A 26,804-nucleotide genomic window follows, 5' to 3' on the forward strand; every position below is an offset into this window, starting at 1 on the left:
TTTTGGTCTCGGCGTGCAATGAACGGAACGGGTTTTCCTAATGTCCATTTTGATCGTTGATGCGTGGCACCTTTCTCCACATATAGTAGGTGCTGCGTTTGGTTGCTTCCGGCATCGTCAAGCTCGGTAGGTTCCAATGACATGCGAGAGAGAAAAAAAAGCATCAGGCGATGGGAGGGGACACAGAAACATGTCTCTTTTGCCGTGTTAGAGAGAAGGCAAATCCAATGCAATCAAGAATGGAGATTGTGCCTGATCCACAACGTTCTCCGTTCGACGTCTCTCTTCCCCATCTGGCAAATGCTTCTTCGTCATTTTGCTCGCGTGACCAGCGCAGGGCCGCCTGGTCCCATTCCCCCTTGTGGAATGAGGCCTCGAGTAAGGATTTTTTTTTTTTTTTTAACACGCGAACTGCCTGTGTCCCGCGAGAAGACTTTGTGGCTTGTCTTGATTCGCATTTTATGCGGTTTTTGGGAAGAACAAGGGGGGTTTCGCTCAACGACGCAGGTTTACTGGTTTGCCGCGACTCAACCGAGGCAGTCATGATTTGCTCAAAGTCAATTTTGGCATTTTTTGGGTTTTCCGGGTTTTTTTTGTTTTTGTTTTTTAAAGTCTGAAGCTATGTCCGAAGGTATCAGAAACGTAACAAACGCCCGCTATTTCCGAGAACGCTGATTTTTGGCAACCCTTTTTATACCAAAAGGCCATATTTCTCCTCATCCTGAAACAAATTAATACATCGATTACACGGAACGGCTCGCAAGTAGAGCCGTGGGGCGGGGCGCTCAAAGCTCCTCCGACAACACCATACCGTCGCGGCCGCCATACTTATCCCTCCCCCAATTCGCCGGGTCGCCGCCGGGCATGCACAAACCGAGTCTCCAAAAGTAATCCCGGTGCGCAAAGAGCAGCTGCCATAGCTTGAGCCGAGCCGGGAGGCCCGGCAACCTCTTGATCCACCTGCTGCTGCTAATGGTCTTGTCAACCACCACCACCCCCTCTGGCGGCGTCGGCGACTTTGCTGCTACAACCTGGATTAAGTCCCCCTTCACTCTGGATTCGAAGAAGTTGCCGTCTCCCTTGGTAATGCAGCTCGCGTCACTGTCGCTGCGGCAGGCAATCACGTCCTCGAGAGACGGAGACAGCTCGGCCTTTGCGATGTAGAACTCGCCGGCGTGCGGCTTGTATCCCCACTCTGTGAGCGGAAGTAGCGGCACAGGGTCGTCAGCGTGGGTCACGCGGCGGTAGGTCCGATTCGAAATATGCTCGTCCTTTTCGCCCTTCAACCCAAAGACGTCGTCGACGTAGTCACAGAGGCCCTGGTTGCCGACCTTGGGCTCGCCAAAGGTCGTGACTTTGATATTGTCCCAGCCAAAGGAGACCTTTAATTCGAGAGACGCAAGCATGGCGACGGCGCCACCAAGACTGTGACCGACCAGGTGAATAGGATAGTGCGGGTACTGCTCCCTCAGCTTCTTCACCTCTGGGATTACCAGCCTACGCGCCTGGCGCCACGACGTCAGGAAACCCATGTGGACGGTGCACTCTTTGCACTTGTGCTCGGTCTCCTTGGGCACCTCGCCGCCGTCGTCGGGGGACGGATACGGCACGTATTCCTGTGGGATGGTGCTTAGGTCGACAATCGTGTTGGAGATGCTGTATGTGCCTCGGAACGCGATGATGATGGCCTCCTCCCCGACCTCGCCATTGAACCTGTCCTCGTCGCCGGGCCTGCGGACGCCGTGATCGACGGCAATGTAGCCGCAGCTGTCGCTCAGCAGGACGCCCGTGTTCCAGGTCGAGACGAGCGTGAAGGAGGGGAACTCCTTGCAGCGCGAGACGCACGAGAAGGGCTGCGATATGCCCGAGGTGCCGACGCAGTAGGTGATGTCGACGATGCGCGACGTGCGCTCGAGGGATCGGAAGAGCTCGGCGGAGACGGGCGGCGGGGGTGCGGCATTCTTGGTGTCGTTGCTCGACGACAAGGGTTGCTGCTGCGGCGGCGACTGTGCCTTGCCAGACGGTGTAGCTGAAGTCAAGTCAACCAGTGACACGACTTGGAGGAAGGATAGAAGGTGTCGCGTTGGAGGGAGCATTGTGTTCGGATTCGCAGTCTGGTGTAAAGCCCTTTCAGAATTGCAGGCTATGATGGATCGCGCAGGCTGAGAGACATTGCGCGGGGGAGCAGTTTCCTTTGGTCAATGGGAACGATCAAATGGAGCAGTGGAGGAGAGGAGAGGAAGATATGGGCGAAACAGAGACAGGTCTGTATGAATGGACTGGTGAGAGGTTGAGTTGTGATTGCCACGATGTACCAGGTTCAACAGCAGGGAAAGCCTCAAAGCCTGACCCTCCAAAAGCGCATGATGACGATTGCACCCTGCGGGTTCCTGCTATATTAGGTATTTTTTTGAGATGGAGGTGTGTGAGGTGTGAGTAGGTGTAAATTTTTGGTGTGCGTGGTCAACGAGGAGGCGTGTTATAGAATGGGGAAATGGGGAGAGGAAATGGACGGTACACCGACGTCTCAGGCCTGATCTCGTGAGGATGAGCGTGGTGAGGTCATTCTGTTATGCAGAGAGGTAAGTGAGGAGCCGGCAGTAATAATTAAGGTACCTTACCTAGGAGAGTTGTTTAGTACCTTACCTTCCAAAATGCGGAGAGGCGCGGCCAAGCGACGCTTGCCGACAAACGCTTGGTCCTAGGTGGCCCTCTTCCCCTGTGGCTGCCGGGAAGAGGCCTGGGATTGGGTTGTCATGCCCCGCGAAAAGCTGTCAAGAGGGCGGGTCCCCTCACCCTCCGTGCCTCCTTGGAGCCCAGCTGACCTTTTGCCATTTGGGACCTGTGGATGTTGGGGAGACTTCAATTTCGAGCTTCTCATGCGAAGAGTGGGTGGAAGGTATATTGATTGTTCTATTTTGTAATTCATGGTTTTCTTCACAGTCGTGGCTTCACTACAAAGACTCTTCATTTTGTATTCTTCTCCTCAGAAAAGCTTCTGTTTCGGGCTTCATCTGCAGCCCAAGAACCTCTCGGCGTGCCTTCACTCATGTCTGTTTCATAATCTATGGCAATGCGGTGTGCCGTTCTGTCCTTTTTTCCTTTTCTTTTTTACGTTCATCCCTTGATGTTTTGCGCTCATCCCTCACACCCCCGCCTTCTCAACCAACCGGCTGAATGCTGAAGAATCTCGATCGGATGTCATCCGAATTGGACTTGCATTCAACGGATCTTTTTGCGCGCCTGTGTGACCGGGCGGCGTTGTCCGTCCCATTCGCGGCACACCCGTCGCACACCAGCGGAACCACAGCTGTCCCGGATGCCTCGTAGTCGGCGGCACTGCGCGATACTATGTTAGCTAGCTACCTTCTTCGTCTGCCTTCATAACTTTTCCGAAGAAAATAAATCAGTTGGACCTACCCGTCGTCACCAGGGCAAACCTTTTCGATGACGGTAATTGTGCTGTTTTGCCAGATGAACTGCACGTTGGTGTTGTCGCAGGCGTACCTCGGGGTCCGCCCGTCACCGGACACCGGCGCCGACGAGGCGTTGAGGTGGCACTGCGTGTTGAGGATGGTGCTGTCGTCGTTGAAGGTAAAGTCCAGCGAGTCCGTCGTTTTACCCCCGTCTGGTGACTCGGCGGAAAAGTTTTGAATCTGGAAGTCGTCGGGCAGGTTACAGTCCTCAGATGACTCGACCATGGCCATGAGCGTGTCGGGGACAGTCGGCATGTATGAGACTACGGCTTGTGCCGCGGGGGCGGCGATGAGGAGGAGTGACAGCTTCATGGCTTGTGTGTGCTCAAATACAAGAATATTGTCAAGGATTGTAGGTTTATAATTCTATAAGAAGAATACCGAGGTTGGATAAAGAGATGAACGAAGTTAGGTGTTATGTGAAAAGACTGAAACTGAAGAGATGGGATGAGCAGATGTCGAGGACTATACTGATCTTTTAGTCTTGCTCCTTCCCAGCTGGACCTTTAATGTGACCCGATTTAAGCACTGGATCACTGACCTAGCAGATCTCCCATGCCGTTCCTTGCAGGAAAACACTCTTCAGGGATGGCTACGATGACATGGCCAAACTCTCATAAAGGGCGGGAGCAATATGCAGATCCTGATGTAACTGTTCGACCCGCCCGCGTTTACGGGATGGTTGAGGTCTAAGCAGTTGGCCTCCTAGCCCCATTTCAGGGAAGAAGACCATTCCCAGCCCGCCATTGAAGATGGGTTTCCAGGTTGCTATAGTACGAGTGGCCGTACGTACTATGTAGCTCTCTGCTTGGTGCTGCGTGCGGAAGTGGGAGGTTGATGCCCGCATAAATGCCCATGGCGTTGCGTCGACTGGTCTTTTTTGTCTGTCTACCCAGGGAAATCAGCGGACCTGATTGGTAGCTGCATGTTTCATGTTGCCCGGCCTGGCATCCTGCCCTGGGCCACTCCTGGGCTGTTGATCATATCTGAGATGCCCCTTTTAAGAAAGACGCCAAACCACGCTTGAAATGGGAAGATACTTGCTCCACTAACCATGGTTTTCTGGATGCTGTTGAGAAGGGTGGACGGCACTACTCTGTCAAGGGGAGTACGAGAGGCTGTGCTCAGGGGGCTGGGGCTCCCGAGCAAGGCATGGTTTGATCGCATGAGGTACCTGTAATTGAAGGGACTAGGATAATGGCCCTATTATGTGCGAGGAAACTCAGTGACGAGGTCAACGGTAAAGCTTGGATGGACGATGCCAATGCGCGGCTCTGCTGTCTTTCAGAGAAGAAGGCTCGTCTTGGCTCAGGTACGGATACGAGAGGTATGCAATGCGTAGAGTCGAGCCACCAAGACACAGCATGCACCTCGTAGCCTCTGACTCTAAAACCGTACACGGTGAGCTGGTTGTTTAGTATGGAAAAGTCGGTGAGGTCTACGTGAAGCAGGATGAATCAACCGAAATCATTCCGATGATGTTCATCCATTCCATGAGTGAGGACCATGACCGTTGACATTTGGGTGAGAAGACGCCGCGACTGATGCCTAGGTAGGCCAGAAAGATTTATTCTCCTCCCGATCGCCTACGACTCTGCGTGCAAGGATTTAATGTTGCACAGTAAAAGCGAACCTGTCGAAGAACATTGTAGTGCCCAGTGATCGCGAGTCGAAAGATAAAGAGCAGTTCCAATACAGACATGGAAAACGCTTGACTGGAGCTTGTCCAAGTTCTGTGTCTGTTCTGTTCTAGGTACCTACCTACCTAAATAGTCTTGGACGTGAAACCGAGACAAGCCAATCAGAGCACGTCGGAAATAAACCAGCCAGCCCCTCCAACACGACGTCGGCATGGAAGACGACTTTTCGCAAACCCCAGAGCACGTGACCACACAAACCCACCCGCTGAAATTCCCAATCCACCAATGCAACTTTTTTTTTTGTCGTACTTGATCGAGACGTCTTTCCCCCCTCCGACCATCACGACAATACTAACCCGACAACCCACCCGTCATCCAGCATTCAAGATGGCCAAGGAAGCGCCCGTCAAGACCGGTCTTGCCACCGGTCTCAACCATGGACACGTATGTCGAACCAACACTACCATCATTGTCGCCGTCCCGACCTGAGAGAAAGCCCCTTCCTCGAATTTTACGAAACGAAATCCTCGATTTCGAAAACCCCGATTCGAAGATGGATACACATTGAAAAATATACAGAAGGGGGGCTTTCTGTCAGGACAGGGAATCGGTGTCTTGCCCTTTCTCCTCTCCCCAAATCATCCCACCACCCGCTTCGTCTCACCTCGTGGAGGATCTCTGCATAACCCTCTCCACGAGGGGGAACTTTATCTGCAGAAGATGGACGCTGACCGGTTGATGTGATGTTCGGTAATATAGAAGACCACCGCTCGTGTCGTCAAGCCCCGTGTCTCCCGCACCAAGGGCCACCTGAGCAAGCGCACCGCTTTCGTCCGTGACGTCGTCAAGGAAGTCTCCGGGTAAGTTAATATCACACACCACGACCCGTTAAAGCGTTGACTACATGACATCGACTTGGTCGCACTTCATACAACGTCTGCTCAACCTAGATCAAATGCTAACCATTGGTTTTCCCTTTTCCACAGCCTTGCTCCCTACGAGCGCCGTGTCATCGAGTTGCTCCGCAACTCCAAGGACAAGCGTGCCCGTAAGCTCGCCAAGAAGAGGCTCGGCACCTTCGGCCGCGCCAAGAGAAAGGTCGAGGAGATGACCCGCGTCATCGCCGAGTCTCGCCGTGTCGGTCACTAAACGATTCCTTAAACATGGCGAAGCCGACAAAAACAAAAATGGGCGCAGCGGGGGGGTTCTATTGGACTGGCAAGCAAACTATTGGGTATATATGGGTCAAGGCGTGGTCACAGCAAAAAAAGTTTGTGGTCTATTTCTAAAACAAAACACCGGAAACTTCCTTCCCCCCCGTATCACGGTTTCTGATATCCTGCATCATGGAAGGGATGCCGGCTTCAAGGCGACAAATACCAAAATTTCAAGAACACCCATTGCTGCCTCACACTTTGACTTTGGCCTTGTTCTATGCTGCACTCGTTTTGAAGTGATGTCTACAATGCTGTCGTGAACGACTCGATAACCGACTTGACCATGATCTACCTGGTTTAGGTATCTTGTGCCTATAAAACTCCAACCCATGAATGAGCCCGCCATGTCCATCGCAACACTGGCCGGGTACTACTGCAACATTGTATAGAGACTTATCTATTTCTTTCCAGGCAGCTTGAGCCACTTGGGAAGCTTCTTCGCAACACTGCCATCCCCACCCCCCTCCCTCTTCTCCGGTTTCGAGGAGGAAGCTACGGCCTGTTCCTCATTCGTGTCATCGCCCTTGGGGATGTCCGGTACTGTCACATCCTGGGCCTTTTGAGCGATGCTGCCCTTGAGGAAGGGCTTATTGCGGATATCCACTGGCACCTTATCGTCCCAGACCAGACTAAGTAGCACACTGCGAGTGAGTTTGTAGTCGTGAATCAAGCGGTTCTTCGCACTTTCATCATCCTTGATGACGACCTTGCTGCCCGGTATGACCAACTTGAAGCCCTGGGTGTTGTGGGCCATGACGGATCTCACGCCCTGATAGAGGGTAGCACCCGTAGCGTCATGACCAAATGTCCACTGCGCAGAAGTGTTGTCCGGGAACCGCACTTTCATCGGAACTGTGGTAACAGCTGCTAGACGGGCTTCCTCGGCTTGTCTTTGAGCCTCCAGCTCTTTGTCGGAGGGGAGTCGCTTGTTAAGTGCGCTCTGCTGAAGGCGAGCCTGGTGTAGTTGGGCGTGTGCAATCGTCGGCGCATAGTCGTCTTCTGGTACATCTGCGAGGGCTGCCGCAGGAGTCGTTCCACTTGGTGCCCGAAAGACGCTGACAGGCTGCAAAGGGTCTGCCGGCTCTGCTTGATCAATCTCCATGGCACCCTCTGCCTGCGTCTCTAGACTTGATGCTTCTTGCGTTAGTACATCACCAGAGTGCTCTTTATCTGTCCCCTTCGGTGTATCGGCTGCAATATCAGCTGCCATGGATTCTGCTCCCTCCACAGCAGGCGCGGGGGTTGGGGCTATCTCCTTCTGCTCTGCCTCAACCTCGGAGAAGAATCCACTAATGTCCTCCATAGCCTGAAACAGCGTGCGGTCTGTCTTTCTAAACGACAAGCGGATCAGGACGCTGCCCGAGTTGTATCCCAGTTGTGATAGTGTCTTTTGGAAGTCTTCGAACGTTGCAAGCTCCCGGCCCATGATGTTGAGGACTGGTGTCTCGTAGTACATTTGGCCGCTCCCGCTCGCACCTCCACTTGTTGTTTGCGCTACTCCCCGGGCTGTGATGTTGAGGTTCTTTCCGTGGCCCGCGACACCGCTCTCGAATTGACGCAGTACTTTCCATATCGTCAAGTCACTGGGTAGCTTCTCGATCAACCGACCATTCGGCGCCGCGTTAGCCTCGGGGCTCGGCAGCTGGAGTGCGACGGAAACGACCGAAGGTGTCTTGGATTTCTGGACGAGCTCGAGTTTGGCGCCGGGGGTGAGGCCACTCACTCGCCAGACCACGGAGAGGTCGACTGTCTTTTGCTTGTGCCTACCAAATGATTAGCTTGACGCGCCGGGGTAGGGCCTTGTGGAATGAGTAAGGTACTTCAAGAGGTATTTATCGCTCGAGACGTTGAGCTTCTTGCATGCCTCCTGGAGAACATCTGTCATGTAGGTGCCTGGGCTGACCTTGACTGTAGCTCTCCGCAAATCCGTGCCGATCACCACCACGTGCGACATCCTGGCGAGAGAGATTATGTCGTGGGCGAAAAGTCTACTCCTTTTCCAATAAGAAGTGCGTTCAGTCGCAGTGAAGTCACGGAGTGTTCTTTACAGTCTGATCTGTGGTATCGTATTCAGTGTGTTGTTGGCGGGGTTCAAGGCTCGGCGGGGCGTTGCGTCAAGCTTCATGTGTTAGTTAAGTAGAAGTTGGCAGAAGGACGACGAAACACAATGACAGAAAACCTGAGTGAATTCTTATGTCCGAAAAAATTCATTTGTATACGTATACCGGGCGCTTCTAGTCAGCTGGCAAACTTGCTGTATAAGAATGGACATGAAGAGGCCACAAAGGGTAAAGATACACGATTGAATCGTGGAAAATAGTCCAATTCAAGCGCAGGCAATAGGGGACTAGAGGTACCTTACATAGTAAGGTACGTAAGGTAAGGCTGGATGGGAGGCAGGCAGTACGGGTGCTCCGTCAGCAGAGGCGAGTCGGGCCCCGGCCGGGGAGGGGAACGTGCATCATCGCCCGTCGCTGAGCACATCGCTGAAAGCTGCTTCAGCCAAGCTCAGGCCAATCAGCGAGCTCCAGCACCGCTGTACGTGGATTTTCCGACCGCTTCGGCCGCGCCATGCGTGTTTGCCTTGCCCTGCAGTAGCAGCAGCAGCACCACCACCCAGCAAGAGCAGGCAGTTAGGTGCTACGTGCAACCACGTCCGTCCCGCTACCTCAGCATTCCGCATCAGCTCAACCTCAATTGCAGCTACAACCACAACCAACGATCCTCCCCATCAACGACGAACCCCGACGCACCACCCGGGCTATCCACGGCTGACCCTGCGCTCCATCACGAAGTTACTACGGCCGAAATCATCGCTTTGAAGAAATATTCCAATCTGGAAACCCAGCGGTCACACGCTCCAGGAGCCCGAAATGGTACGCTCGTCATTTCCCCCTCCTCAGCCTCGAGATGCAAAGGAACCCCCTCCAGCTAACCAAACCCTCCCAGAGCTCTCCCTTCTCTATCAGTTCGTCTTCCTTTCAATCCTCCTTAGATCCCACCAACTCCCAAGAACCCCATCCTAATCTCCTCTCCTCACAGATGGCGGCGCCTGCGTCGCAATGGTCGGCAAGGACTGCGTCGCAATAGCCTGCGATCTCCGCCTCGGCCTCCAGGCCCTGACCGTCTCAAACAACTTCCCCAAAATCTTCCAGTACGGCGATGTCTTCCTCGGCCTCACCGGTCTCGCCACCGACGTCACGACCGTCGGAGACCTCTTCCGCTACAAGGTCAACATGTACCGCCTGCGTGAGGAGCGTAACATCGCCCCTACCACCTTCGCCAACCTCGTCAGCAGCTCCCTCTACGAGCGCCGCTTCGGCCCGTACTTTGTCTCCCCCGTCGTCGCGGGCCTCGACCCCAAGACGGGCAAGCCCTTCATCTGCGGCTTCGACAGCATTGGCTGCATCGACTTCGCCAAGGACTTCATCGTCTCAGGTACGGCGTCAGAGCAGCTCTTCGGCATGTGCGAGAGCTTATGGGAACCTGATCTGGTACGTGGCATGGGAACTCCTTTTTCCAGAGCAGAGCAAGCAGAAACTAACGCAGGCCGTCACGCAGGGTCCCGAGGAGCTTTTCGAAACCATCTCCCAGTCGCTCCTAAACGCTGTTGATCGAGACGCACTATCCGGATGGGGTGCGCACGTGTACATTATTGAGAAGGACAAGGTCACCAAGAGACTGCTCAAGGGCAGACAAGACTAATTTTCGCGGGGAATTCGGTGTTTTGGAAGGAAGAACTCGATAGAACCGCTACAAATAAACGGTTTCTAACCGAGCCTGTACCAATAGATGGGCATGATCCACTATGAGATGGCTGCCGAAGCCTGCATGAACTAGACAAATGACTTTGATTTACATCCTCATTGTGTGGCTTTTGTGCCTGGACGTTGGCTGCTTTGGTCTATGTACAGCTCTGTGCAATATTGGCAGGGCTACTACTATGGTACAAGTGATCTATGATCTAGCTTGGGCTGACCTCTAACCATCTAGTTCTCCTTCTTTGCCTTGGTGAACTTGATCGCCTTCTTCTGACTGAAGTATGATCTCTCCACAGCCTTGAGGACCTCATCAATGAGGCTATTGGAAAAGTTAGCAATGGTGGATGAGCGAGTGAGAAGGGTGGTGAACTTACATAACAGGGGCGCTGATGTACAAGACCGCCTTCCACTCTAGCCAGTTCAAGGGAAGGATAGAAAACAGGTTCTGGAGGAAGGGAGTGTAGAGAAGGGCGAAGTGAAGAGCCATCGAGAGAGTGATGGCGTAGACAAGCTTCATGTTGGCCCAAAGAGGTAGTGACAGCAGAGACTCGCTCGAGGACAGCGCATTCATGGCGTTGAACATTTCAATAACGACCAGAATGGATAGCGACACAGTCGAGGCGGACTTTGCGGAGCTGTTGGAGAATATCTGGCAGCCAATCTCCGGGAAATCTGCAGAGCAGCGATGGAAACGGGAGAGGTGGTAGAAGCTGATCTGAGGACCCTCGGGGTTGTACATGAACCACCAAGCATAGCCAGCGACAGTCGCAACACCGACGTAGGTACCGATGACGAGGTAGCGGAAGAAGAGCCAGCCGCCAATGAGAGGCTCGTCACGCTTTCTGGGCTGGCGTTTCATAATGTCGTGGTCAGGAGGGTTGAATGAAAGCGCGGTGGCGGGAAGACCATCGGTGACTAGGTTGACCCAGAGAAGCTGAACGGGAATCAAGGCCTCCGGCATGCCAAGTGCTGCAGTGAGGAAAATGGAGACAACCTCGCCAATGTTGGAGGAGATCAGGTAGCGGATGAACTGCTGGGTGTTGTTGTAGATGGAACGACCCTCTTCAATGGCAACCTCAATGGTAGCAAAGTTGTCATCAGCGAGGACCATGTCGGCGGCGAGCTTGGAGACATCGGTTCCAGATCCCATGGCGACACCAATATCAGCCTTCTTGAGAGCGGGAGCGTCGTTGACACCGTCACCAGTCATGGCCACGACCTCTCCTTGTTGCTGGAGAAGGTCGACAAGCTTGGACTTGTGGCTGGGCTCGACACGCGAGAAGAGGGACGCGTTCCTGGCGGCATCGTTTGCCTCGCTTTCGCTCAGGTTCTCAAACTCTCTGCCAGTGAAACTCTTGCCCTTGAGGTCTTCATACTCGCCAAAGACACCAATCTGTCGGCAAATGCTCTCTGCAGTGTTACGGTTGTCTCCAGTGATGACAATGACACGGATTCCAGCATTCTTGCAGTGGAGGATAGAGGCCGCAACTTCCGGGCGAGGAGGATCAAGCATACCAACCAGTCCGAGGAAGGTCATGTTCTGCTCAATTTGGGCGTACTGTGCGGTGGACTTGGCTGACTTCAACAAGGCGTTCTCGCCAATGTTATCGACGCTGGCGAGGGCAATGACACGGAGACCACGGTTACCGTAGTCGACCACTTCCTTAGCGATCAAATCGGCGAGCTTGCTGTTCAATGGCTGGCGCTTTCCATTGGCTCCGACAAGAGTGTGAGAGCAACGTTCGAGGACAGACTCAGGGGCACCCTTAACCAAAAGCTTCTTCTCTTGGCCGTTTTGAACAAGGACGGACATGCTCTTGCGGTCTCTGGAGAATTCGTAGGTAGACAGACGGGGGAGCTGGCTCTCATACTGAGAGCTGGCGTAGTGGAGACAATCCTCAGGGTTGCTGTTTGACGGCGCACACGGTCCAAGTTTTTCAACAAGAACTCTGAGAGCGCCCTCAGTGGGCTCACCGACATTGGAGAAGGTACCTTTGGCCGCATCATAGGCGAGCTTGGAATCATTGCACACGGCCGCGACCTCGGTCATCTGGCGGACAGTAGCGGAAGAGCGGGTAAGATCGGTAACCGTCTCGCCTCTGAAAAAGATGGAGCCCTTGGGAGCGAAAGTGGTGCCCTCAACATCGTGCTCAACAAGGTCTGATCCGTTCTCGCTGATGTAGACAAGCTTGCTAACACTCATCTGGTTGGTGGTGAGGGTACCAGTCTTGTCAGAGCAAATGACGCTGCAACTTCCCAGGGTCTCAACGGACGGCAAGCTTCTGACCACGGCATTCTTTGCAGCCATCTTGCGAGTACCCAGAGCCAAGCAGGTAGTGATGACAACGGCGAGACCTTCGGGGATAGCGGCAACACCAAGGGAAACGGCGATCTTCAAGTAGTAGATGGCACCCTTGGTGAAAGATCCGTGGCTGGGGTCGCTGAAGTGAGGGATGTTGATGAGCCAGACGAGGATGCAGATGACCGTGATAACCTTGGCGAGACTGTCGCCGAAGTCGTTGAGCTTCTGCTTCAGAGGGGTGGGCTCGGAGATCTGGGCGGTGATACTCTCGTGGATGTCACCAATGGCAGTTTGGGAACCAGTCAAGACGACGACAGCCTTTGCGCGACCAGTAACAACAGTTGTTCCGGAGAACAGCATGTTGGTCTGGTCCTGCAATACAGCCTTCTCGTCCTTGACAACATGATCGCAGTCCTTGCCAACACTTTCACTTTCTCCAGTCAAGATAGCCTGGTCGACGTTGAAGCTGTTGCTCTCGATGGCGATAATACGGCAGTCGGCAGGAATGCGATCACCAATGTGAACGGAGACGACATCACCGGGAACGAGTTCTTCGGCCTTGACACGGGAGACTTGGCCGTTGCGGATGACGTTGGCCGAGTTGGCAGAGTACTCCTGCAGGGCGGCGATGGCTTTCTCGGCGCTGCTCTCTTGTGAGACACCGACGACGGCGTTGAGGATGAGAATGGTCAGGATCTGGAAATCGGCATCGTTAGCCGGGTAAAGTCTGGGCATTGTGGGTATTCGCATCCAAGATTACGTACCACTGCTGGGTCGACGAAGGCGCTCCAGCCTTCCTCGTTGTCGAAGAGTGCCAGAACGAAGGAAACAGCGGCAGAGCCGAGGAGAATGATCACAAGTTGGTCCTTGAATTGCTCAAGAATGAGTTCCCAGATAGGTGTCGGAGGTTCTTCGGGGATGACTGCGGACGGACGGTTAGCATGAAACTATCGTGGGTTTCGTATCGAGTCGCAAAGGTACTTACCATTCTTGCCATGCTTGGTACGCGAAGCAATGACTTGATCATCAGTGAGACCGGTCTTGGAGTTCACTCCCAGAGTCGAGAGGACCTTTTCGGTGGGCGAGGCGAATGCGCTCTCCATCGCGAAAGCTGCGCTGCGCGCGGGACGAGTCTTGTCGAGAACCGTCACTATCTAGCCGAGTTGCAGCGGCCGTCGGAGACTGCTGTCGAGTGAAGACGAAGCGCAGGGAGGAACTCTTCAATTGGTGTTGAAGAGAGAATGAGCTATCGAGATCCGAACCTTGTGGAAGAAAAGGTTAAGGATGTAAAGGAGGAAGGGAAGAAGGTGCTGGAAAAGTTGCGATCAAACCGCCAGCGTATCTTATTGCCGTTGCGGTGGGGCAGGAAGCTGAAATCGTCGCCGAACTCCCACTGGGTTTCCAATACGCTCTACGTGTTCGTTCAGTGGCAGGTTTGCCTAGCTGCCCCTTCTGGAACCTTTTTTTTTGCCCGTCGAGGAAAGATCCCGAGCTTGTCCCTCTCGGGCTAGTGCTGGTGGTGGGGGCCCCTGTAACAAGAAACAAGACTCTCAAGGTCCCAGCATTCACCTGTGCGTCCCTGGCCATATCTGTCCATATCGGGGACCAGCCACTGCGGCCCCGAGGCAAGAAAACGTGGGGCAGGGGCCAATTAAAACCATAGAATTGAAGCCGATAATCCGGAGCGTAGGGCAGAGTGGAGGGGAAAAGGGAAGTTCTTTGACGTGAACCTGGATACGATACCCGCCTAGCTGACATGATAAGCTTACTATGGTACACACTGGTGCGACTCCAGTGCTGACTAATTTTTGGAAGTGCCTGGCGTGCCTGCTTTTTGTTTTCGGCCTGAGTCCTCCGGAACACACCAGTAGCAGTGTAATGACATAATCTGTTTCTCACGTGACTAGCTAGAGGTTCCCGATCCGATTGAAACCTGCCGTCACCGTCTTGAGTGGACTGACACTAGGCCGCTCCGGAGCCACTTGGGCGCTCACGCCGAGACCGAGTCAGGGTTTAGCAACGCCGCCAAATGTACGGCAACCGGCCTGCAAGCATTGTATCGCCCGCATCTCTTGCGTGACGCAGGACCAAGACGTGGGCCTCGGAGGCGACTGACATCCACTTTGAAGTCTTGTGGTCTAGAGACCGGATCCCTCATGCAGCACAAACTGAGTAAGGTAGTTTGGATATCGAGAGACCAGCAGGCCACCGACACTCTTGTGCTAGGCGGCAAGAATAAATGTCCGGTCCAGATAGATGGAGAACTAGATCACTAGACTGGCGAGGAGGTCTCTTTGTCTCTCGCTCGCTTTGCCGCGCATCGAGACATGGCGCTGATGGGCCGCGGCCGCGGCCCGTCACCGCTCTGTCGAGTTTTTCATCTTCGGACACGCCATGGTGAACCAAGCCTGCATTGAGCTTGAGCAGGAACTCCGAACCGGCGGCAGCTTCACGCTCCGGCAGAACATGTGCTACGATGGCATCCAATTCGCGTCGACGACGCAAGATCCACAGATCTTGACCCGACAACGGTGTACATTAAAGACGCATTCTCTGGTCCGGCGTGCAGGCTGCATGTCGCAGCTGCATTCCTCCCGACCGGCTCGTTGGTAGATTCGCCGGGTGCGACTGTCCACCGCAGGTCCGTACTACGCCGTGACTTCTCACGAGAACGAGCTACCGTATGTAGAGCATGATCGTCGTCAACATTTGGAAGCCGGCATAGGAAGAACGATGAATGTTGAGTTCCAGCTCCGTGGTTCGGCCGGAGTCGTCCCTTCGGCCAACAGTCCGCTTTCCTCACATTGTCTATAGTGCCGTACCCGCTCCTTTCCTTCTTCTCCTGGCCCTCCCCATCAATCGCGTTGAAAGAGCTTTCCGGCCTTGGAAGCCTCCTTTCCCTCCTTCGTTCTAGTGACCCACGCTGGCTTTCCTCCCATGCCTGGACTAAGAAATACTACGCCGGCGACATCATCCTCCTCTGCTTCAACCCTCTCGAGCCTCCCACAGCTGGCAGTCCCAGCAAATTTGCATCATTCATCTCTTGGTGTTGATACCGCACATCATGTTTTGAATCCTCTTGGAACCGCTATTGCTTCCTTTTTTTGGTGTCTTGGAACCCAGTCTTACATCTTCTTTCTTGGACTTCGCAATGGCTTTGCCACCAGACTCTGCATCTCTTGGATCCTGCTCCCGTTCCAGTTCCGTCCGAATCAGCCGTAAGACAAGTTGCGCCACGTCGAATCCCCCATCTCCCGGCTCACAACAAGATTCCATCAAGTCTGACGAAGTTTTCGAAAATGTCGACCTTTCATCTGGTTTCGACGGTCTGCACATTAACGGTGTCGAGGCTTGGGATACTTTGAGCAGCATGGCTGCTTTAGGATTAGAGCCCAGCAACGGCGATTCCCACGACGATCTTGTTCCATTCCCCCGAATCTCAGTTGATGATAGCGACGACGACCATGAGCTTTCGGACTCGGACACGTCCTCCAAGCGAGGCCCCTTTTACAGATGGATGAGAACTCTTCATCGACGCGCCAAACAGCGACCGCGGCCTATGAATGGAGATGGTGCCTTACCTTGGAAGCTTCTGGATTCGGCTGATAGGTCAGCACTTTCTCGGAGGACTCGCCATAGGAGATCATCATCAGGTTCATCTTTTGGGTTCGTCGCTGCGGTGAAAAGTGCTAGTGTCAGTCTTGCTAGCGGCAGTGCTATAACACGCCCTTGGGGCAACAGTCGCCGCTCCCAGGCCTATTCCAAAACCGAGCGCAGCAGCAGAGGCTCTTTCACCGCGACCAGATTCTCAGAAGACAGTTGTCATGTCGATTGGCCAGCTCAGACTGATCCATTGGCGACTGAACGCGCTTTGCAGCGTAGACGCATCTTGGAGGAACTCATCAGCACCGAGGAAGGCTATATTGCGGACGTCCGCTTCCTGATGAATGTGCGTTAACACGACTGGCTTCAGCAAGATATTGCAGAAAGCTTAGAAGGCTAACTTTGATAGGTTTACATTACAATTCTCGCTTCTCTACCCACTCTGCCCCCAGGCCTTAGGTCGTCGATCAATCGCAATCTCACAGACATCGTCGAACTTCATGAAGAGTTGTTGGGCGAGTTGCACCGTGCAGTGCCAGACTCAGAGTACACACAGATGGAGATTCCGCTGTTGCTCAAAAAGCCCCCTAGCTGTAGACATCAGCGACTGAGGAGTCTTGATTCTGTTCCCGAAGACGACGACAGGGCTATAAGTTGGCTTCAGGAAGTTCCCGGGATGATATCTGAAGCACAGGTTGCCGGTGATGTGGCAAAGATATTCAGCAGGAAGGCAAGTGCTCTAGTCTAAGTTTTAGCTCGGCTGTGAGATGTTGCTGACCCTGCTGTTAGATGAACCGCTTCTTCATCTACGAAGAATATGGCGCAAAGTATGAGATGATGATCAAAGACGTTGCTTCGGCCCATCGGACAATGCCACAATGGGAAACCTACCAGCGAGGGATCGAGACACTGGCTTCATCATTGGGTTCCGCGAATAGTCACGCCGACCAGTCAAAGAAGTCACTGACTATTGGAGACCTTCTTGTCAAGGTAAGCGACATGGTGCTTCGAGTGTCGGGCATCATGCTGATGGATATCTAGCCCATCCAGCGTATCTGCAAGTATCCTCTGCTGTTTGCCGAACTCTTGAAGCACACGCCAGTGGCAGACTGTCCGAATTCCCACATGGAGGTCGAGAGCGCCCTTCTGCGATTGCGAGAGGCAACGGCCGAGATTAACCGGGCAACGAATGATAGTCGAATGAAGTCCACGCTGGAAAGGACCTGGGTTCTCCAGGATCGACTGGTATTCCCCGAACAAGTAAGTTGACGGCTCACAGCATCCACAAGTCCGCGATTAACAGCCCTCGGAAGAAACTTGACGCAGCTTCAAAGAACCGAATCAGGTCATTTGGCCATGTCGAGGTTTGTGGTGCGCTACATGTTTGCTGGCAAACCAAAGACGGCGCCAAAGGACAGTACATGACTTGTCTCCTCTACCACAATGTCCTCTGCCTAGCTTCGGCCAGCAAAGTGGACCAGATCTACACTATCCAAGCATGCATAAATCTGGCCAGCATTAAAATCGAGGAGACGGACAATGGGCGAGGTTTGTAGCGTTTCCTCACAAATGCCTGCGTATCTCTGCTTACCTTTCAAAGGTCTTCAATGCCACACGGCTCCATTCTCGTGGAAGCTTGTTTTCGAGTGCGACTCCCAGTTATACGAGATACTAATGACTGCCTGTTCGCCTCGAGAGCAAGAGGAATGGAGAAGCCGATTGTCGATTGCCAGAACAGGGGAGCAAGAGCAGATCGATCCTAATCTGTACAGCTCGATGTCTTTGAACCTGAAGAGTCTTGGAACAGTGTTTAGAAAACCAGGTTTGTTTTCATAATCAAACAAGTCTTTGTTCTATGTCGTTGACAGCTGTCCAGGCACTATTGCCCGCCGAATATCGATCCATCGTGCCACCACAGTCGGCCCAAAGTCGCCCTTGTGTCAGGTCATTTTGAAGAATACCAGCGTTATGCGAGACAATCCAGATGCCGCATCTACTGCATCCATCAATCGCTCCCAATCACTTCTCATAACGAATCCTCGCATCCCAGTCCTTGCACCTCCGCGAAGCGAGAGAGCTCGACTTGAAGCTCTCATGTCTGATATTTGGAGTCGAGATATTCTTCCATTCCCCGGTATGACTGGTCGATCTCGTTCTGAACATTTGGTACGAAGCTCGGCTAGTACAATGATGCGGAAGCTCAGCGTTGCAAGCATCGCCAGCTCCTTTGCGAAGAGGTCCAACAGCGTTGCTAGCATGGGGAAGCTCATCCCTGACGATGATGTGGGCGAGAAACAAGAAAACGCGCGCCACGGACATTCTTCCAAGCTCTGCAGAGCCGAGAGTTCCAACATTGAGCACGGTCCCGATGGTGAAGCTAATGAAACAACAAAGGCTCGATTGCCCAAAATCGACGACGATGTCGAGGTAATAAGCACGGTTAGCGCTCCGGCGACCCCGTTGTTGAATTCGGTCAAGATTCTTGTGCACGCAGATCCAGTCGAACAACTCCGGTTAGAACACAGTGGTTTATACTCTGTGGATGCGTTTTCATCAAGGCCAGCCATGTTGCGCACAGCGTCAGGAAACAACTTGCCCCGAGTCCGTCGAGACCAGATCACCGCTAAAAGGTCACCCTGCCCGTCAGAGAAGAGCGTCAGGGAGCATCAAACTCGGGCGCCAAAAGCACCCAGGCTGTCCCACAAAGCGTCGATGCGCTGGGGGAAGGTTGGTACATTGAACAGAGACGATTTGGTACAGGGGATCCGAAGCTTCTTTCGATGAACACCAGCCGAGATTTTTCGTCTTTCGTGGTATGAATTAATGGGCGAACTAGAACAGTTTAACTGACCTTGGATGCGAATGAAAGACGCTGAAGTCATCATCTGACGCTCCTTGGCTATCTTAATTGAGGGACTCTGGGGGGAGAAGCACCGAGTGCATATGGAGCTATTCTTAGTTCAGGTTGTTTTTATCGTCGAGTTTGACGAGAGTATAATGATACCCTTGCGTTAAATTGTTCATTACCCACTTCAAAAAGTTACACACAAAGATACACCAGATGATATCGGTGAGGCCATCGTAAGGCTTGACTCCCGGCAATGCCCCCCTCTGCAGATGTCCGTCTCCATGTTTGGACCTTCTTGGGACACTGGATGTCCAGCTCCCGATGCCAGCCCCAACATAAGGTACCTACATACCTACCTTAGGAAGCTGTTATTTGCCAGTGAGGTGACTTGCATTTATGTACCCCGGGACTCCAAGAGCGGTGCGGCGACGCAGTGAGGACGTGGTACCTTAGGCCAAACGCTTCCTTCCCTATCTGGATCATTCCAGCCGCAACCTGTGAACACCCCTTTGGCCTATTTTCCTTGGTCTGAGATTAGCGGTGACGTACTAGGTACCTTATAGTGGTGCGATGCAGGAACGCTCAGAGTTCCCGGTACCTAATGGCGACGTGCCTGGACCAGGTGGGCGATGCACGGAGCACATTGCTGCCCCGCTCCCTGCCTGGGCAAGCTCCCCAATGGCGGGGCAGTGATGAAAGGCAGTCGCGTGTTTCCGCACCTATGACGTACCTTCCAAATCACGAGCTTCCCAGCTCCCGCCCTCTCCTCCAAGCCCAGCTGGGCCAGCTCCCCCTCCTCAGGTCCTTCGCATATTAAAAGGCAGCAGCCTACTTTGAGCTCCATTTGGCCTTCTTCTCTCCAGATCAATCAATCAACCAAACAAAAACACCTTGAGATACCCGACGACTTTCGTCTTTCACGCACAAAACTATCAACCTACGAGACCTCCATTGGAGTTCATCAATCACTTACCAACACACTCTACACAACCACACACCACCACAACAACAATCAAAATGGTTCGCGGTGAAGCTTCCCAGACCAAGGTCCACTTCAAGGGCCAGGAGGACGACTTCATCATCTTCGTTGAGGATCCCGAGCTCTACAAGAAGTGGAAGACCGACAAGTCTGTTCCTCTGGCGCACTTCGTTTCCTCGTACAAGATCTTTGTCACGCACAAGTAGGTAGCAACTTCGATTCTCCCCTCTTCTTTTTGTCTACATTGACCCATTCGGCCAACATTCCATTCCGGGGCCGATTGGGTCCGAGGCCGGCCACGACCATGGTTTCGGCCTCTGGCATAGCGATTGAGTGACTGGACCTCTTGTTATCAGCTTCGAAACACGCTGCCAATCACCTCCACGGCGTACCCCGCATGACCACACTTACGCACGGCGGCTAACTCATTGAGCTAGGCAAGGTGCTCAGGGCCAATACGACACCGCTTCCAAGTCCACACTCGAGAATGAGTTTGGCACTAGCGTCGACGATGAGGTGATCAAGCAGATTCTTGAAAAGGGTGACACCCAGAACATTGAGGTAAACCATCCGTTAGACTCGTAGTATCAACCGAGATGCATTTGGTTAACAGTGCCCTCAACAGTTCTCCGACCGTCAGGGTCCCAAGAACGATTCACAGGGTGGCATGGTCGCCCACTAGAGGTCTTGCAACTCCCAGCCGTCTCGCGTTAGGGCAGACGCGAGAGATGGCAATGCCACCCAGGCTCGGCCGACGTCGTTTCCCAGAAGGCATATACCCCTCGCGCGTAACAACCGACGATTTTCTCGGACTCGACGTGCTTGTGGCCCAGGGCGTAGTTTGAGGCGTTGTGTTTCGGACGGTGTGAACAGCGATGGCAGTGAGGCATTGCGCTCAACGAAGCCTGCATAACAAAGACAATTCGAAAAAAGACGTCTTGAAAGGGAATATTAATCGTGTCTCTAATCAACCAATTTACATGCAACGGAGGATGATGGAACAGGTGTGACAACCTTACAAAAGTCTCCTTCGAGCCCGACAAGGGTTCAACATCAACGCCATGATCAAGCATGGGGACGATTGCATGGGTTTTACGTAGCGAATAACTAAATACGATCACCCGACTTCTCTCAAACGACTTCTTAGATCCTTGTACCTGACCACTGCGGTAAAACCACAAATGGACAGTAAATTAATGTCCAGAAGGTTTTCGGCGTAAACGCTGAGGAATGAATCGCCGCCACGATGTACCAAAAGCTTGGCCAGAAACTCAAGCATGCAGCCAAACCTGGAAGCTAGCCACGGCTACTGACTCTTGAGCAAGCTCTCGCAATACGCTTGTGCCGGGGGAAAGATCGAAAAAATAGCTTGAAAAGAGCTTGAAGAGAGCTTTCCAACAGCTTGATCAGGCTTACTTCATGCATATTGTCTACTATACGGACGGCTATTCAATCTACATACGGTTTTGATGTGTTCGGATATGTGCAAGACTGTCAAAGGCGGGGTGGAGTATTGGGAGGCCCCTGTTGGCTGTGTAAGGTAACGTTTGTTGAGTCCTTTTTTCTTTTCCTTTTTTGTCCCGCTCGTGATGTGGTGCGCCCCCGTTTCTAAAGTGTTTCGGGGAGCCGCTGGCAGTACCTGAACCTACACTACCACCACCTTCCTGAGAATATGCTTAGTAGTAGAGAGATCCTTGCTGGAGAAATATTTTCCCTCTTTTCAGTATCGCTGTAGCCTAAATAGCTTAAAAGTCCGACAATACAAACTCAATTCGGAAAGACAGGCAAAGGAGGCTCCGGGAGGGTCCGCGACTACCTATCTGCAAGAGCCCACGTCGACCGTGGGGCCCCAAAACTCAAGCGGTGCTTGAGGGTTGAGATGACGCTCGAGCAGGCCATGGAAGATTCTCATGAGAGCTCCTGCACGGATAGCTGTCGTGGCCGGGAGCAAGGCGTACGGAATCGGGATTGCTGCTGTCGTGGAAAGCGGACTTGCGACTCCTCGGGAGGAATAGACTGACTTGTTGAGCTCAAGTTTTACGATAAAGAGGCTCTATTGAGACCATTGGCCCCTCCTCCCCACCTGCTGCTGTGGCTTTTTGACATCTTAAGAACAAATTGTACAAATCACTCATCGGCACAACAAAACCTCCCAGAAATCCTAGTTTCGCATTCCGTCCTAGTTTAAATAAGGTAAGTAGTGGTACAATGGCTCCTCTCAATCATCGCAATGCTCTCGAACTTGGAATCGTGTGTATGCAGTGGTGTTTCAACGAAAAGCAGCGCTGCTCTCCTTACAGAAGCATGCGTCTGGGGTCTTCAATGTACTCCTTGACCTTGACCAGGAATTGCACGGCTTCCCTTCCGTCAAGAAGGCGGTGATCGTAAGTCAGCGCCAAGTACATCATGGGGCGAATCTCGATCTTGCCGTTGACGGCCACTGCGCGATCCTTGACTGCGTGGAGTCCGAGAACGGCAGTCTGGGGAAGGTTGATGATGGGGGTTCCCATGAGGGAGCCAAAGACACCACCGTTGCTGATGGTGAAGGTACCGCCGGCCATGTCCTCAATGGTCAGCTTGTTGTCGCGGGCCTGCGATATCTCACTGTTAGCGTTGAACCTTGATGACGAGTGGGAACCTCATACCTTCTTGCCCATGTCGGCAATGGCCTTCTCGATGCCGAGCATGTCCAGGGACTCTGTGTTGCGTACGACAGGGGTGACGAGACCCTTCTCGGTAGCCACCGCAACGCTGATGTCGACGTAGTCGCGGTACACAATAGTGTCGCCGCCGTTGGGGCCCTCGATGGAGGCATTCACGGCGGGAATGTCGCGCATGGCCAGAACACAAGCGCGAGAGAAGGCACTCATGAAACCAAGCTTGACGCCGGTCTTCTTGAGGACGTCGTCGCGGTACAGCTTGCGGAACTCAATGAGGGAGGACATGTCAACCTCGTTGAAGGTGGTAAGCGAAGCCGCTGTGTTCTGCGATTGCTTGAGTCTTTCGGCGATTCGGAGGCGCATGCGGTTCATTTTCACCTGCGGGAAAAAAAAAGTTTAGTTAGCTTTGTTGCTCAGGGGATATAGAACGTGCAGGAGTTGCAGGGAAACCATACGCGACGTTCCTCACGGCTACCAAAGACCGGCGCGGCGCTGGTTGCCGACTCCTTCTCGGGGGCGGGGGCGGGTTTTGATGTCTCCTTTGCCGGCGCAGCGGGCTTGCTGGCAGGCGCATCCTCTTTAGGCGCCTCCTTCTTAGGTTCCGGCTTTGATTCTGACTTGGAAGGCTCTGGTTTGGATTCGGGTTCCGACTTCGTCTCTGACGCTGGTTTGGCGTCGCCGGAGCTGGGTTTCTCGCCTCCAAGCTCCAGCCTGACGATATCCTGGCCGACAGTGACGGTGTCCTCCTCGTTTACCAAGAATTCCTTGATCGTGCCGGCCTCGGGAGCGTTAACAGCGACATCGATCTGTGCAACAAGAGAAGGAGTTGTGGTCAGTAACGGTAACGTCATTGCTTCGGGTATTCCGGATGGACAAAGCTACCTTGTCAGTCTCGATAGTGGCGATCTCCTCGTCCTGCTCTACAAAGTCGCCAACTTGCTTAGACCACTGCTTCAGGGTGCCTTCGGATATGGACTCGGCCATCTGCGGCACTTGGACGATCTTGTCGGCATAGCTGCGGACGTGCTGCATCATTTGGGGAAGCTGCAGGGGAAGTGCACGCGGCTGGTACCGGCGCAGCGGCACGGAGCGCGCAGTCGCGACAAGTCTTCTCGAGAGCATCGTGACGGGTGTGGTTGATGATGTGGGTGGAGAAAAGGAGTTGCGAGATGAGCGTGGTTGTGTTTTCTGTTTTTTGGTTGTACTCTGGTAGGCCAGTCACATCTTTGAGGGTGACCCACAGGTTGGACGGGAAATCGAGGAGCATCGGTAACTGGTCCGGGCAAACCGTAGCCGTCACCTCTGCTTTAGCCGCCTTCGTATACCCGTACCCGAAAATAGTCTCTTCTTCGACGAAAATTATACCCAAAGGAAAAAAAAAAAAAAAAAAAGGAAGAAGACATTCCAAGGACGTCTGCCTAACGAGCTTCCGGAAAGCATACGCCATAGTTTGAATTTCTTCCCAAAGAAGTTCTTAAGTTAGTTGAGAATTTAATCACGTAGAAAGAAAGGCTCTGGTAGAAGGGAAGCAAGAACGTACAGAGGAGCTGCTGCAGCTATGCGGCCCACTATTTACTTGACTAGGCCCAAAGCGGATGACAGCTGCATTGTCCATAGCCAGGTGCCGAGTACGGGCTCTCAAATCGAGACTGAAATGGTCGACGTGAGGCAAGCACTTGAGTGGGCTCTCATCACCCCTCTGATGCCTCGCATTTCCTTCACCATCTCTCGACCACCGCTCAAACTCTGAAAAGGTTCGTTGTCTAGATGCTCGTTGTGTGTTGGTCCTCTGGTATATTCAAGACCTACCTACCTCGTTACTTTATATTATGGTCATCCACAACTCTGTGGGTCGCATGACGCCTGAGAAGAAATCTTGGTGCTACTCATGAACCGCCGGTGCTCTTGGCTGCGGATGTAAAGTATGAGAGAGGCCATGAGCCCCATCACGGGTCGACAGCAACCTTTTCCCCGTCTTCCCTTTCCCAGTTGGTTAGTCCGAGGAGATAATCTGAGACGGATGAACCCCATGTCACCTATACCATATGTCACCGGATGTTAAGCATACTTGCCGAAATTGCCGTCACATCGTGTGTCACTTCATGAAGATGGAGCGGAGGGAAGAGCAAAAGGAGGAGGGACCCATGGTTGTTCTGGTGAATTTTTGTCAATGTCATATTTTTTTTTTCGGTCTTGATATTAGATGTCGCATTGGCAGCTTTGATCTCTATAGACCAAGACCACGTCTTGTGACAGCGTTTTGGAAAGGCTATTCAGGCAAAATCTCTCTCAGCGTCCCTATTTCTCCTCCATCTTTCCTTCTCGCGTCATCCCATCCCCGAAAGCCAGGATCTATCCCGAGATGCTCTTGAACCAAGCTTCGGGATGATACAATGTACCCTCCAGAACATGGGAGGTGGCATGCTCCCAAATGGAGTTGCCAAGGAGCCTCCTGTCTCTAATCCTGCCTCTCCCCGACGGACCCATGCCCTGGTCCACGCGCCACACACAAACGCCAGCCCCCTGCAGCGCATGTGTGTAAGTCCATAATAAGCTGATTCGAAACAGGATGAACGACGACGATGCTCGGCTATTCCATCCCACGTCCGCCCTCATCCACACACAACACCACCACCACCACCACCCCTTGCTACGAGAAAGCATACCCCCGTTTTGATGACTTTGAGAAGAAAAAAGGTTGATTAAGGTTATACCGTTATCGAGCCGCCATAACCGAGAGTTGAGGAAGAGTCATGTAAACCTTTGTTGTCAGGAATAACGCCGACGCTGGATGCCGCGATACCGTTTGTGATCGTTATAAACGTGTAAAAGAAAAAGAAAAGTTGTCATAATTTGCTCGAGGAAAGAACGGTGAGGTTTCGTTGGTTTTCCCGAGTTTGTCTAGACTTGCTCGCCATCGGGTATACGGTAGTCTCTCTGACAGGTCAATGTACCGTGCGAGGACGAGACGGTTGTATCCGCGGCGAGAAGAGGCGAGCGCGGTTTACACGCGAGGGCCGTTGCGGCCTCTTTGAGGAAGTGTCCAGGGCTTAGCGCAGATAATCTGGGTGCCGAGTTAGCAAGAAAGCTTGGGTGATGTCAGATTGGAAGCATCCAGTCATACCTCTCCTTCGCTGTAGGCCCAAAAGTAAACGACTAGCCCGACAATGTAGTAGAGAGCGGAGTTGGTACCCTGGTAGATGAGGGCGGCGGCGAGGGTGGTGAGAGGGAGGATGATGAGGCGGAACTCAAGACTGCGGTGGATAGCCGAGCCGGCGATTAATCCCAAAGGCCACTCCAGGGCCACCATGAACAAGGCCATGATGAGATTGATAATTTGTAACACAGGCACGGGTTTGACAGCTGGGTCCAGTGTTTTGGTCAAAAAGTCCCAGAAGATCTTGGGCCAGAAGAAGCCCTCGAGAGCAGCTGCAAACTGGTCTATTCGCACGCAGTTAGTATTGAAGATGCTTTGGCCCTCATGGAGGTCTCCAACTTACAAGCTGCCGCACTCATAACGATGAGCCGAGCCCAATGGTTCTTAATAAGACGACCCATCCTTCTCGATTAAAAAATGTTGCTGACTTTTCCGTGGAACCTTCTTTTCCTCTCTCTTTCTGATTACTCAGTTGTGCTGCGAAATCTTTTGAATCCCTCTTTTGCCTGTTGCGTCGGTGCCTGTGTTGCGCCCTCGATGTGTCCTTCCTCTTTTCCCAAACAACCCGTTGAACCAGCGAATGAAAGGAACGAAGGCGCGGTCGTCGAGATCGAAACCCTCTCTTGCGAATAAAACGGGTAGTGGTGTAAAAGGCGACTGGGTCGAAAGGCAAACCGTGCAACGGCGAAAGGAAAGGAATAGGTACCGGACCTGCGGGGTGGATAAAAAAGAAGTGAAGGCGAATGAATCGAAGAGTGTCGATATTAAAAGAAGGATACCGACAGGCTAGTGCGCAGCGCTGACGAGGAAAGAAGAGAAAGTCAAGAGGAAGGACAAGATGTGTCAACCCAACAACGAGGCGGGGGAGGGCGACAGATCTATATTGAGACGAGAGAGTCGGGATGGATGAGACGACTTGGACTGAAGGGTAAGGGTAGACCAGACCAGGGTGCAGATGCTGGTGTGTGCCTGGTTGTGTGAGAGGTGGAGGAGTATGTGGGCTTGGTCCAGCCCAGTGGGCAAGACGCCGAGCCGCACAGAAAGCTGGTTGAGGCTTGTATCAGGATGGGCCCTGGGTTAGCTTGCTGGGCAGGGTATCAGTATCGGGTGTTTCTGGCTCGATGCTGGAGCGAGTTCTCTTGAGAGCCAGGTTCGAGCAAT

The 26,804-nt window shown here is 53.0% G+C and overlaps 10 protein-coding genes across 10 annotated transcripts; 4 read left to right on the forward strand and 6 right to left on the reverse strand.

Moving 5' to 3' along the window:
• Positions 1 to 785: 785 nt before the first annotated feature.
• On the reverse strand, positions 786 to 2,096 carry CORC01_06836 (lipase; the record flags this gene model as incomplete). Its single annotated transcript, XM_022618475.1, has 1 exon — positions 786 to 2,096. One exon carries the CDS (start codon positions 2,094 to 2,096, stop codon positions 786 to 788), a length of 1,311 nt encoding a protein of 436 aa, XP_022474954.1.
• A 1,065-nt stretch (positions 2,097 to 3,161) lies between these two features.
• Positions 3,162 to 3,788, reverse strand: CORC01_06837 (uncharacterized protein; the record flags this gene model as incomplete). Its single annotated transcript, XM_022618476.1, has 2 exons — positions 3,162 to 3,339; positions 3,421 to 3,788. 2 exons carry the CDS (start codon positions 3,786 to 3,788, stop codon positions 3,162 to 3,164), a joined length of 546 nt encoding a protein of 181 aa, XP_022474955.1.
• Positions 3,789 to 5,503: 1,715 nt separating this feature from the next.
• CORC01_06838 (ribosomal protein L36e) lies at positions 5,504 to 6,265 on the forward strand (the record flags this gene model as incomplete). The annotated part of the gene is made up of 3 exons (XM_022618477.1): positions 5,504 to 5,560; positions 5,876 to 5,976; positions 6,103 to 6,265. 3 exons carry the CDS (start codon positions 5,504 to 5,506, stop codon positions 6,263 to 6,265), a joined length of 321 nt encoding a protein of 106 aa, XP_022474956.1.
• A 465-nt stretch (positions 6,266 to 6,730) lies between these two features.
• CORC01_06839 (UBX domain-containing protein) lies at positions 6,731 to 8,287 on the reverse strand (the record flags this gene model as incomplete). The annotated part of the gene is made up of 2 exons (XM_022618478.1): positions 6,731 to 8,096; positions 8,154 to 8,287. 2 exons carry the CDS (start codon positions 8,285 to 8,287, stop codon positions 6,731 to 6,733), a joined length of 1,500 nt encoding a protein of 499 aa, XP_022474957.1.
• Positions 8,288 to 9,395: 1,108 nt separating this feature from the next.
• On the forward strand, positions 9,396 to 10,038 carry CORC01_06840 (proteasome A-type and B-type; the record flags this gene model as incomplete). The annotated part of the gene is made up of 2 exons (XM_022618479.1): positions 9,396 to 9,827; positions 9,895 to 10,038. 2 exons carry the CDS (start codon positions 9,396 to 9,398, stop codon positions 10,036 to 10,038), a joined length of 576 nt encoding a protein of 191 aa, XP_022474958.1.
• Positions 10,039 to 10,322: 284 nt separating this feature from the next.
• CORC01_06841 (calcium-translocating P-type ATPase) lies at positions 10,323 to 13,499 on the reverse strand (the record flags this gene model as incomplete). Its single annotated transcript, XM_022618480.1, has 4 exons — positions 10,323 to 10,413; positions 10,469 to 13,092; positions 13,161 to 13,318; positions 13,382 to 13,499. 4 exons carry the CDS (start codon positions 13,497 to 13,499, stop codon positions 10,323 to 10,325), a joined length of 2,991 nt encoding a protein of 996 aa, XP_022474959.1.
• Positions 13,500 to 15,547: 2,048 nt separating this feature from the next.
• Positions 15,548 to 18,517, forward strand: CORC01_06842 (RhoGEF domain-containing protein; the record flags this gene model as incomplete). The annotated part of the gene is made up of 8 exons (XM_022618481.1): positions 15,548 to 16,345; positions 16,409 to 16,705; positions 16,789 to 16,989; positions 17,041 to 17,259; positions 17,313 to 17,547; positions 17,600 to 17,821; positions 17,876 to 18,426; positions 18,494 to 18,517. The coding sequence occupies 8 exons, from the start codon at positions 15,548 to 15,550 to the stop codon at positions 18,515 to 18,517; spliced, it is 2,547 nt and encodes an 848-aa protein (XP_022474960.1).
• A 1,347-nt stretch (positions 18,518 to 19,864) lies between these two features.
• CORC01_06843 (shwachman-Bodian-Diamond syndrome protein) lies at positions 19,865 to 20,508 on the forward strand (the record flags this gene model as incomplete). The annotated part of the gene is made up of 3 exons (XM_022618482.1): positions 19,865 to 20,028; positions 20,264 to 20,387; positions 20,452 to 20,508. The coding sequence occupies 3 exons, from the start codon at positions 19,865 to 19,867 to the stop codon at positions 20,506 to 20,508; spliced, it is 345 nt and encodes a 114-aa protein (XP_022474961.1).
• A 1,612-nt stretch (positions 20,509 to 22,120) lies between these two features.
• Positions 22,121 to 23,608, reverse strand: CORC01_06844 (2-oxoacid dehydrogenase acyltransferase; the record flags this gene model as incomplete). The annotated part of the gene is made up of 4 exons (XM_022618483.1): positions 22,121 to 22,417; positions 22,472 to 22,864; positions 22,942 to 23,292; positions 23,369 to 23,608. 4 exons carry the CDS (start codon positions 23,606 to 23,608, stop codon positions 22,121 to 22,123), a joined length of 1,281 nt encoding a protein of 426 aa, XP_022474962.1.
• A 1,882-nt stretch (positions 23,609 to 25,490) lies between these two features.
• Positions 25,491 to 26,044, reverse strand: CORC01_06845 (uncharacterized protein; the record flags this gene model as incomplete). Its single annotated transcript, XM_022618484.1, has 3 exons — positions 25,491 to 25,550; positions 25,611 to 25,927; positions 25,987 to 26,044. 3 exons carry the CDS (start codon positions 26,042 to 26,044, stop codon positions 25,491 to 25,493), a joined length of 435 nt encoding a protein of 144 aa, XP_022474963.1.
• Between the last annotated feature and the right edge of the window lie 760 nt (positions 26,045 to 26,804).

Source organism: Colletotrichum orchidophilum (assembly GCF_001831195.1).
Source record: "Colletotrichum orchidophilum strain IMI 309357 chromosome Unknown Scaffold_53.1, whole genome shotgun sequence".
Classification (NCBI taxonomy): Eukaryota; Fungi; Ascomycota; class Sordariomycetes; order Glomerellales; family Glomerellaceae; genus Colletotrichum; species Colletotrichum orchidophilum.